The 12,674-nt window shown below is 38.2% G+C and overlaps 1 protein-coding gene across 1 annotated transcript in view; it reads left to right on the top strand.

Moving 5' to 3' along the window:
* LOC123520215 (lysophospholipid acyltransferase 7-like) overlaps positions 1 to 8,797 on the top strand; it is a 110,223-nt gene extending 101,426 nt beyond the window's left edge. The window contains exon 9 of the mRNA XM_045282298.1: positions 7,571 to 8,797. Coding sequence (XP_045138233.1) covers positions 7,571 to 7,735 — 165 coding nt within the window. The 3' untranslated portion in view covers positions 7,736 to 8,797. The remainder of the gene's footprint in view (positions 1 to 7,570) is intronic.
* The last annotated feature ends 3,877 nt before the right edge of the window (positions 8,798 to 12,674 follow it).

The following is a 12,674-nucleotide window of genomic DNA, read 5'->3' as shown; positions in this document are numbered from 1 at the left end:
GGAATTTTTATTTGATAGTTCTGCCATACTTTTTGGGTCTTCCACCATCCCGTTCTCTCCTTTTAACCTTTCTATTGTTTCTTTTTGCCTAATTTTTCCATTTATGAATCTATAGAACAATTTTGGTTGCTCCTTACATTTTTCGACAATATCTTTTTCAAGTTCTTTTCCTCTTCCTTCCTCACCTTAACATATTCATTTCTCGCTGCCTTGAAGTTTTCCTTGTTTGTTGGATTCTATTTCTCCTCCACCTTTTCCATGCTCCATCTCTTTTCTCCTTTGCCCTAGCACACCTTGCATTAAACCAATCTTTCTTTCCTTCTTCTTTTGGTCTATATTTTGGGACATATTCCCTGACTCCTGTTTTGTAAATTTCCAAAAATAAGTTATATTTGTCTTGCATTGTCTCTGAGTTTTCCATCTCCTCCCAGTCTACGTTTTTAAAATAGTTCTTGAGATTCTCAATATCAGCCTTTCTGTAATTTAATCGGTCTCCTTTGTATGAATCATCTCTATCTTTCTTTCCTTCTTCTATATCTATTTCTAATATTGCATGGTCACTCTTTCCCAATGGGCACTTATATCTTATATCGTCATTCATTTGTATACCCTTGTAAAAACTAGGTCCAATCTCGCTCGTCGTTTTTCCTCTGAATCTTGTGCATTCCTTTACTCTCTGGTCCATCATATTGTCTATCATTAGGTTGAAGAATCTTTCTCCCCAGGCTTCTTCCCCCATACCACTTTCATAATTTTCCCAGTCCACTTCTTTACAGTTGAAACCTCCTACTAATATCACTTTTCTCCTTTCTTTAACGATTCTCATCAGACTCCTTATTGTGTCATCTATCATGTCTTTATATTCTTGATTGGTCCATGAATTTGTTTTTGGTGGCACATATGTTACAATGATTGTTATCTCTTTTTTATCAATATGCATCTTAATATACAATACTTCTGCTTTTCCTTCCCCACATTCCATTTCATTTATCACTATCTCTTTCCTTAATGTAATCATGACTCCTCCTCCTCCTTTACCCACTCTGTCTCTTCTCCATACATTATACCTATTACACTGGTCAACAACAAATTTGTTGTCTGCGTTTTTTCAGGTGATTTAGAAGGAATCTGATGCGCTGAATCCAAAAATCATATTGGTTTTGCTCAATCAGGTCAAGTTTTTAAGCAATGGCCACATGTCGTTTTCTTCGTTTTTGTTCACATGTACGCATGTGTGGAGCATTTTAGAAGAAGTTGGTGTGCATTCCTTTACTCTCTGGTCCATCATATTGTCTATCATTAGGTTCAAGAATCTTTCTCCCCAGGCTTCTTCCCCCATACCACTTTCATAATTTTCCCAGTCCACTTCTTTACAGTTGAAACCTCCTACTAATATCACTTTTCTCCTTTCTTTAACGATTCTCATTAGACTCCTTATTGTGTCATCTATCATGTCTTTATATTCTTGATTGGTCCATGAATTTGTTTTTGGTGGCACATATGTTACAATGATTGTTAACTCCTTTTTATTAATATGCATCTTAATATACAATACTTCTGCTTTTCCTTCCCCACATTCCACTTGGTTGATCACTATCTCCTTCCTTAACATTATCATGACTCCTCCTCCTCCTTTACCCACTCTGTCTCTTCTCCATACATTATACCTATTATCCAAATCTATTATGATTGCCTCATTTAGTTTTGTTTCAGCCAGGCATACAATATCTGGATTGGTGTGTGTGTGTGTGTGTGTGTGTGTGTGTGTGTGTGTGTGTGTGTGTGTGTGTGTGTGTGTGTGTGTGTTTGTATTTACCTAGTTGTAGTTTTACAGGGCCTGGACTTTATGCTCGTGTGGCCCCGTCTCCATATCTACACTTATCCAATCTTACTTTAAAAGTATGTACACTCGTTGCAGACACTACTTCTTCATTTAAACTGTTCCACGTCTCAATACATCTTTGCGGGAAACTATATTTTTTAACATCTCTCAGACATCTTCCTTTTCTCAGCTTTTTACTATGAGATCTTGTGTGTGTGTGTGTATGTGTGTGTGTGTGTGTGTGTGTGTGTGTGTGTGTGTGTGTGTGTGTGTGTGTGTGTGTGTGTGTGTGTGTGTGTGTGTGTGTGTGTGTGTGTGTTTACCTAGTTGTAGTTTTACAGGGCCTGGGCTTTATGCTCGTGTGGCCCCGTCTCCATATCTACACTTATCCAATCTTACTTTAAAAGTATGCACACTCGTTGCAGACACTACTTCTTCATTTAAACTGTTCCACGTCTCAATACATCTTTGCGGGAAACTATATTTTTTAACATCTCTCAGACATCTTCCTTTTCTCAGCTTTTTACTATGCGATCTTGTGTGTGTGTGTGTATGTGTGTGTGTGTGTGTATTTACCTAGTTGTTGTAGTTTTACAGGGCCTGGGCTTTATGCTCGTGTGGTCCCGTCTCCATATCTACACTTATCCAATTTTTCTTTAAAACTATGTACACTCTTTGCTGATACCACTTCCTCACTCAAACTGTTCCAAGTCTCAACACATCTTTGCGGGAAACTAAATTTTTTAACATCTCTCAGACATCGTCCCTTAGTTTCTTACTATGCGATTTTGTGCTTCTAAAGTCATATTCTTCTCTCAGGATCAGTTTCTCATTATCCACTTCATCCATTCCGTTAATCAATTTATAAACTTGTATCAGATCCCCTCTCTCTCTTCTCTGCTCCAAGGTTGGTAGATCCATTGCCTTTAGTCTCTCTTCATATGCCATCCCTTTAAATTCTGGAACCATTCTTGTAGCCATTTTTGTAGTCTCTCTAATTTTCTTATGTGTTTCTTTTTATGGGAGTCCACACAACTCCTGCATATTCCAATCTAGGTCTTATTTTAGTACTTATCAATTTCTTCATCATTTCCTTGTCCATATAGTGAAATGCTACTCCAATATTCCTTAGCAAATTATACGTCTCTCTGAAAATTCTATCAATATGGCTAACCGGTTGATTATTTTCTTCCATTGTCACTCCCAAGTCCTTTTCCTTTTTACTTTTTCTAGTTCTACTCCATCTCCCATCTTATAGATTCCCACTGGTCGTCTTTCACTTTTTCCCATTTCCATGACATGGCTTTTGTCCACATTGAATTCCATCTCCCATTTTTGCTCCATTTCCAGATCTTGTTTAAGTCTTCCTGTAGTATTTCACAATCCTCTTTTGTTTAATGACTCTGCACAGTTTCGCATCGTCCGCAAACAGATTTATGTAGCTGTTCACTCCTCTGGCATGTCATTTATATATACGAGAAAAAGTATTGGTGCCAATACTGATCCCTGTGACACTCCGCTGTCTACTGTTCTCCACTTGGACTTCATATCTTTAACTATCGTCCTTATTTCTCTCCCCTTAAGTAATTCTTCATCCATCTCAATGTGCTTCCTTTTAAGCCACCCTTCTCCTCTAACTTCCATAGTAATCTTTCATGTGGCACTTTATCAAAAGCCTTTTTTAGATCTAAATAAATACAGTCAACCCATCCTCTCTCTCTTGTACTTTATCAACTATTCTAGAGTAGAAACTCAATAAATTTGTCACACATGACCGACCTTTTCTAAAACCAAATTGGCTATTTGATAATATTTTGTTGTCTTCAAGAAACTCGATCCATTGCTTCTTTATTACTTTTTCACACATCTTGCATATTACACTAGTTAGTGATACCGGCCTGTAATTTAAAGGTTCTTCCTTCCTTCCGCTCTTATATATGGGAACCACCTCAGCTCTTTTCCACTCCACTGGCACTGTTCCATTTTCTATTGAGCATTTTATGATGTTGTATATTGGACTTGCTAGTTCTTCCCTACATTCTTTCAGTATTCTGCCTGAGACTTCATCCGGTCCCATTGCCTTTTCCTCATCCAATTCCGTCATCAACTTTTTATTTCAAGCTTGGTTACTTTAATCTCTTTCATATAGACAGTCTCTCTATTACCCTGTGGTCTTTCAAATTTGGATTCCTTAGTAAAGACCTCATGAAATTTACTATTTAACAGTTCTGCCATACTTTTGGGTCTTCCACCATTCCGTTTTCTCCTTTTAACCTTTCTATTGTTTCTTTTTGTCTTATTTTTCCATTTATGAATCTGTAGAACAATTTTGGTTGTTCCTTACATTTTTCGACAATGTCCTTTTCATAGTTCTTTTCTTCTTCCTTTCTCACCTTAGCATATTCATTTCTTGCTGTTTTGAAGTTTTCCTTATTTTCTGGATTTCTGTTTCTTCTCCACCTTTTCCATGCTCCATCTCGTTTCTCCTTTGCCCTAGCACATCTTGCATTAAACCAATCTTTCTTTCCTTCTTCTTTAGGTCTATATTTCGGAACATATTCCCTGACCCCAGTTTTGTATATTTCCAAAAATAAGTTATATTTCTCTTGAACCGTTAATGAGTTTTCCATCTCCTCCCAGTTTACTATTTATAATAGTTCTTGAGATTCTCAATATCAGCCTTTCTGTAATTTAATCGGTCTCCTTTGTATGATTCATCTCTATCTTCCTTTCCTTCTTCTATATCCATTTCTAATATTACATGGTCACTCTTTCCCAATGGGCACTTGTATCTTATATCATCGTTAATTGGTATATCCCTTGTAAAAACTAGGTCTAATCTTGCCGGCTCATCGTTTCCTCTGAATCTTGTGTTTTCCTTTACTCTTTGGACCATCAAATTATCTATCATTAGGTTCAGGAATCTATCTCCCAGGCATCTTCCCCCATACCACTTTCATAATTTTCCCAGTCTACCTCCTTACAGTTGAAATCTCCTACCAATATCACTTTTCTCCTTTCCTTAATGATTCTTGTAAGACTCCTTATTGTGTCATCTATCATGTCTCTATATTCTTGGTTAGTCCATGAGTTTGTTTTGGTGGCACATATGTTCCAATGATTGTTAACTCCTTTTTGTTAATATGCATCTTAACATACAGTATTTCTGATTTTCCTTCCCCAAACTCCACTTGATTTACCACTATCTCCTTCCTTAACATCATCATGACTCCTCCTCCTTTACCCACTCTGTCTCTCCTCCATATATTATACCTTTTATCTATGTCTATTTTTATTGCCTCATTTAACTTTGTTTCCACCAGGCATACAATATCTGGTTCTTCTTTCTTTATGTAATCTCTTAATTCTAATTTACTAGATAAAATCCCATCTATGTTTGTATACATCATATTTAATCTCTTGTTCTTATCATTTTTAGTTAAACTTGCTCCATTCTTTTCTCTTCTTTCTCTTTTATATACCATTTCCTTATCCTGTTTCCTATAATTCTCCAAAAAAAATGCCTTCTTCTCCTCCTCTGACCTTTCATTTTTTTTTCTCTTGCTTCTGCCACCATGTATCTGTGTATCTGTGTGTGTGAATGGGGGGGGAATTTATATAAGTTGAACATTCACATTTGTTGTATCAACCTTTTCCCCTATTAGTCCGAGTTAACGAAGGTCAACAGTATCTTGTTTCAAAATGTTATATACTTTGGTAATGAAAATGAACAAATTGATATTCATATTATCTTCTGATTCATATTCATAGCATTTGTCAATTCTTTACACAATAAAACATTTTATACTTCTTTATAATTATACAGTATCATGATTCACAGAAAGGTTTGTTAGATTTTGTTTGTGGGTGTACTGCATGTGTTACAGATATATGAGTAGGTCTATCTGTTAACTGCAATTTTATATATATATATATATATATATATATATATATATATATATATATATATATATATATATATATATATATATATATATATATATATATATATATACATACATACATACATACATACATATATGAATACTTGATCCATTTTGCTCTCATTTAAAAATTATTATTAGATTGGTTTGTATAGTTTGGCTTGCAGTGGAAGCACTTCATGGACCACTGACAGTGTCTGGTGTATTTGTTTACCATGTATCACAAAGTTTGACTTCAGATAGGGGCAGTGTGTCTGTTGCTGGCAACATTTCTCGCATGTGTGTATAGATAGTATATGCTTGTAAAGACAGGCCTTTAGTTTTCATCAAGATTTAGAAAGTTAGTAGTGACTTAGGATTTCTTATGAGACAGTTTCAATCACACAGTTACATTACACTACACACCATAACTAGCCACATAACAACCACATCACACTCAGTCACACCACACCCACCCACACTTTAACCAACATTACATCTATCTGTATCACATTCCAAATCTGATCCTATACACCATACCAAACACAACACTGAACCACACCAGATCTCATGTAGCACCCTGTCACCATGGAGATAAAGCCACATCTTGCCACGTACCAGCCTCACAAGAGCAAATACCCACTTAGACTCAACATCTCATATCACTCCCACCCATACTACTTATTGCATTACAAGGACCATAAAGCAATTCACATCAATCATGCCGTATAGGCTAGCATTATTGAGTGTCAGGAACCATACCAAGAGAGAGAATAAACTTTTGATTGAACTCCACTGGCTACCTGTTAAAGCAAGGATAATATTTAAATTGTGTGTCTTAACACATCGAACATGGATTACAGGCCATCTACCACATTTGAGAGAATTATTACATATAATGCAACCAGGTAAAGTTATTGATACTTATAGAACCACAGCAAAAACTACATTATAGACCAAGGTTTTCTTCAAATATTGGATTGCCTGCCTTCAGTTTTGCTCCCCAAAGATTATACAATGAATGCTACTTGACATCAGAAGCACTATGGATCTTAGCTTTAAGAGAGAATTAAAAATACTTTTATTCTCCGAGTGCTGTGACATGGAAACTGTGACAATTAACATGGTATATGCAGTGCAATTATTACTGACATTATATGAATCAAGATGTGTGAGTCCTACAAAGCACTTTGGGGAGAGTGGGATCAGATAAACAAGAAACAAAATAAAGATGGAGATGTGTGTTTTGCAGCACCAGTGTTATCTTGATCTTAATGTGCAGATGGTTCAAGACTGCTCTTGAGCCATGCTTCTTGTTTGTATCTGTCAAAGTTTTCAATTTGGATGTTTTGAATGTTTGTAAATTGGTAAATCAACATTCATAATATTTTTTTTTTTAGAATATGTTCAGGTAATTCACATGAACAAATGGTGGTGAGTCACAACCCAGCTCATACACATGCAGTGCTTCAGAGGAGTTGACTGTTTTACATAGGCCTCAGCTAACCTTTCATCATATTCCAATAAATATTTGACATCCACATCAATATGACTGTGTCTCAGGGTAAAATAAAAACCTGGGTGAAAGTAAAGGATATTTTGCTTAGTATCATGTCAGTATCAACCTTTGAAGAAATTTAGGAAAGAGAAAAGATAGAAGCTGGTTATGGACAGGATACTTTCATAGATCAGCTTATTATCTTTTGTAAGGCTTATTGTGCTTTGAGTTTAGTCTAATAGTTTTCCAATATTTAAGCATTTGTTTGTAAAGTAATGTAGTTTTAAAAATAGACTAATATTAATGTCTGTTTGAAATTACACTCAGGCTGAAGACAAACTGAAGAAGAGCAGAGCAACAGCAGTGATTGATGATTACACGAAAATGCGCTTCATAAAGACCAAAGATCCAGTTGTAGATGGAGGAGTCCAATCAGCAAAGCTTCCAGGTGACAGTAAAGTTGTTGGAGCCAGCAAAAAGTCACAAGATTAACACAAATTAGAAAGGCATATCTATTGGAATTCAGATTATGTAGAAGTACAATGATATAAACTAGAGTATTAATGAGTGCATTGTGTGTATGTAAAGTAATCAAGCTACTTATAGTATAATGCAAAGAACAAAAGCAATTATTATATGCAGCCTAGTTATTCTCAGTATATCAGTATAAGAGGCTCTACATACCTAGTGCAATATTTTGTATGGTTATACATTTATAAGATTTCTTCCATCAATTAATTTTCATGTGTCTTATTTTGTAGCATCAATGTTATATCAATGATGAAAATTATGTTACCTAGTCACTAATATTAGATGTATTAAAATCACAAAAAAATAAATACGTACTACTCTCTGTTGGAGCAAGACTGAAAAGCATTGTTATGTTAGCTTACAGCTGATCAATGGAGATTCTTAAATGCCAGATCATTTTGTTTCTCTTAGTTTAATAGAATTTCATGAAATATTATACCTGAAACAATGCAAACCTGACTTTTGAATATGAAAAATTTCTTGTAAAAAAAAGTTTTCAAATGTAATCACACAAAGAATATTTACTGCTGACAAAAATCATAATTTTTGGAGAAACAGTAACATTAGAAGTGCTTGTGTTGTAAAGTTACTAAAATTACAGTAAAAGTTCATTAATCCAATGAGCTGGGGACCAAGAGTGTGCCAGATTATTGGTTTTGTTGGATTATCAGGATGTAGCTATCCTTGAAAACACCACTGTGACAGGAACTTTGGACAATTTTAAGTTTCACACATCCAGTGATTTTCTCATTTTGGTTATGTTTCTCTGGTGAGGCTATTATTGAGTTGATTGATATTTTACATAATTTCTGTTGTTAATGGATAGTTTTCAAGTTATGACTTTTTAGCTTGTACCTATTTCTCATCAACCAGTGATGTTGGGGGATTTATGGGAAAAATTTTTGGGGGGATGAGTAATGTGCATTACAGAAGAGGTTGGAAATCAACAAAATCTTACAAAAAGATCTCGGAAAATACATAAATGTGGAGCTTATGATAATCAATAAAAATACATGTTACCGGTCACAATAAACAACAATGTGATCCCTCATATACATGCACCTAAAATCCAATACTTACAGTACATGTAATTCAAACAACACATTTATTTATAGAAATTCATTAAAGTATTGCACTATTGTACTCAGTAGGTAGGGGAGCGTCGTTAGAAGCATCTACTTCCACCCATTGTCATTAAGGTGCATCTGGTGCCTGATTTAGATTTGCTCAGAGACCTAGTTTTGACCATAAATTAATTTCACTCCATCTTAAAGAATTTAGACTCATGGGAAATTTAAATTATTGGTGGTCAGATTAATGGACTTTTCCTGTACATACATTTTCAAATTAAGTAGGAGCACAAATGGTGGATTACTGTACCATCACCATTCAGTATTTTAAATGGTACATTATCCATTGATAATTTGTGGAAATACTGGATCTGTTCTCTTTTTATTATGTTCTATTAACTTGAATTTTTATTGCTGTTTATGAGAACCATGAAATAATTGGAACACAAATATCTCAAAATTAATCTTGGGGTGTGATGATTATCATGCTCCTGATATCAAATGTGCTGTACTAATTGTGTTGGTCAGGGGCTCTATCCCCAGCCACTTCCTGATGTGTCTAAACATTTATCTTGTCTTCGGGTAAATTTCTCAAGGAAGGGCAACTGACTGATACAGTTGGTGATCATCTTTGTGTTTACTCCAGTTGGGCATTCACATAGAGTGCTCAGCACAGGGTGCTTGCATTGGAGCTCCTGGGAGGGCACAGTCCCCTTACCACACACTGGGACAAGAGCCCATCACACTCATCTCACTCTTGTCCCTGAGGTCTTGTGGTGATACTGGTAGGTCCTCACACACACCTCCCTCTAGCCCATAGACCACCATCTGCTTGAGAGCCAATCTCTGCAGTCCCAGGCTAGTCCAGGTGTATGTGGAAGGGAGGGTAAGAACATCTCTCCAACTCATTGTGAACAACAAGAAGACAGGAGGGTTACCAATGAGAGCCTCCATGAAGGCTCAAACGTATGGCATGTTGTAATACGCCACTTTGCGTGCATGTGCCACGTCCAGGCTGCCCACGATACTTGGGACTGTTAGCGCATGATGGGTGTGGTATCCTCTGTGCTGGAGGGAGATGTATTTCTCCAAAAGTTTGTTATGTCTTACCAACAGTGCACCTGTGGTGGCTGGACACTGCTGGAGGATGTGTCTCAGGGTCTTGAGCCTGTTGCTGTAGCAAAGGTCATAGTTGACCATGTATGTCCCTTTGCTACTCCCTTGTGCTGCAGGCCACTGTTGGCAAGTTCCCACATAACTTGATTTCCTGCATGTAGGCTCCTTCCACGCATGAGGGTTGTACCATACATCCCTTCAGTCCTTTACTATCTTGGGACGATAACATATGGTTTTGCTAGTGTGTTCTTTCCTCTATCTGCTGTAACCAGGGGGAAGATATGGGGGGAAGAAGTAGGGCTCTACAGCAACACTTCTAACTAACTGATCTCCAGAACCAACCAGTCTCAACATTGAATTGTGCCTGAAATTAGGGATCCACATAGTAAATGAAGTTACATCCACAACACCATCTTTGATCCCTGCATGAAATTACCCAATGGGCATATCACCGGGGAGATGGAGGGCTGTCCTGAGAAACTTCTGCATTTCCCAGTCCATCATTTGCAGGGTGTACTTTTCACTTCAGTGAAGCATAAGGTAGAGTAGCTGTGGGAGAAGCATCTGAACAAGCATCCATATCTTTTGCTGGGGCTTTGCTGGACACCATTGCAGGTGCTGCAACCCCATGACCAACCTTACCAACAGGAGTGAGGGCCCCTCCACCAAGTGAGTAGATCCCACCTGAAACCCGAGGTAGCAGGAAAGCTTTCTAGAGGCTGATGAGGCTGGCTAACAATGTGGAGCTTTAACTTAGACTGGACCCATTTCTTCCCTTTACTGTCCACTGTAGTCCCAAGGGTGCATGCTTGCCGAGCTCTACCTCCAGGCAGAGAATTTATGCTTGAGATGCAACTGCCTCAGCACTCAGCCCAACTAGGCTGGATGCCAACATTACTACATCATCAACAAGTGTCAAGTAGCAGAAACAGGTCCTGCCTAGGTCAACTCCAACAGCCTCAGGGACAGTGGACAGGGCCCAGTGTAGAGTCACATTAAAGTGAAGGGGAGGTAATGGATTCCTCCTCCCCCTGTATGATACCTTTAGTTATTGGCACCCTGATCCCAAATAAAATTGGCTTTAGCTTGGACAAAATTATTCCTCACATTGGCAGTAAACTTCTCCCCTGAATCCCACTTTGGGCAGGCTGTCCTGATAGCAGATTGTCCCATAGAGTCAAAGGCCTTCCTGAAGTCCAGGAAGGCTAAAAAAAGTGTTGAGGTCTGCCTTTGCTCTTTGGATGGCTTTATGAACCAAAAGCAAGTTGGCCACACAGCCCTCTTCTGCCTTAAAGCTCCTTTGGAAGTGTAGGCTGTCACTCACTCTAAGTCAATATCTGATGAAGAATTCTCATCAGAATCAAAGTGATGGTATGGGGGCAACAGTCTGATTGACTGGTAGACTTGTCAACTTTCAAAAGGATTACTGACCAGCTCTGGGTCCAGCTGACAGGTGTGCAATCAAGATACAAGATGGCATAGGAAACTTGGTAAAAGCCTCCACATGAAGCAAAAACTTATATACCACCTGCTTCCTCTTTTCCTTTTATAACCTCGATGGAACAGTGAGGCAACATCAAAGCATGTATCTGCTCATTTATATCCTGCTTGCCCATATGGTCCCTTTCCAAGTCCTCCATAAGGCAGGTCTCTTCTTGGTTCCACTGGGCCTTTGGACAAGCTTTCAGGGTGTTTGGCATGCTCATGTACACATCTACCATTGTAGGAGGTAAACATGACACGGCAGATGGTGCATGCACATAGGTGAGTTGTGTGGTGCGCCCAGAGCAGTCACTCCTCCATCATATTTCACAGAAGGAATTCAGAAGGCCACATTAATTTACAACTGGTGCTTCCACTACATCTGGTAGCTGGCTGAAGAATGCATTTTGTAATAATGGGACCAGCCAAAAAGCTTTGGGTGATGGGGGACACCATGCTTGAGAGTTCTAGCAAGACTTTGAGAAGGTGACACTCTCTTAGCAACTATGTTCTCTGTATTATACTTTGTTGCTCACATAGGGCGAGGGAAAATATCATTGCCATGAGTCACTTGTCATTGTATGATATTTTGCTGATAACTTTTGTGAGATACACACACACACACACACACACACACGCCCGGTAGCTCAGTGGTTAGAGCGCTGGCTTCACAAGCCAGAGGACCGGGGTTCGATTCCCCGGTTGGGTGGAGATATTTGGGTGTGTCTCCTTTCACGTAGCCCTGTTCACCTAGCAGTGAGTAGGTACGGGATGTAAATCGAGGAGTTGTGACCTTGTTGTCCCGGTGTGTGGTGTGTGCCTGGTCTCAGGCCTATCCGAAGATCGGAAATAATGAGCTCTGAGCTCGTTCCGTAGGGTAACGTCTGGCTGTCTCGTCAGAGACTGCAGCAGATCAAACAGTGAAACACACACACACACACACACACACACACACACACATTGATTAATGGAATAGATCAAGTGGATAATGAGAAACTAATCCTGAGAGAAGAATATGACATTAGAAGCACTAGATCACAGTAAGAAACTGAGGAAGGGAAGATGTCTGAGAGATGTTAAAAAATATAGTTTCCCGCAAAGATGTGTTGAGACTTGGAACAGTGGTGTCAGCAACGAGTGTGCATAGTTTTAAAGAGAAATTGGATAAGTGCAGATATGTAGACGGGGCCACACGAGCATAAAACCCAGGCTCTGTAAAACTACAACTAGGT

The sequence above is a fragment of the Portunus trituberculatus genome, chromosome 46 (genome assembly GCF_017591435.1).
Source record: "Portunus trituberculatus isolate SZX2019 chromosome 46, ASM1759143v1, whole genome shotgun sequence".
NCBI lineage: Eukaryota > Metazoa > Arthropoda > Malacostraca > Decapoda > Portunidae > Portunus > Portunus trituberculatus.
The sequence above is the reverse complement of the archived record's forward strand: the minus strand, read 5'-3'. Positions and strand labels throughout refer to the sequence as shown.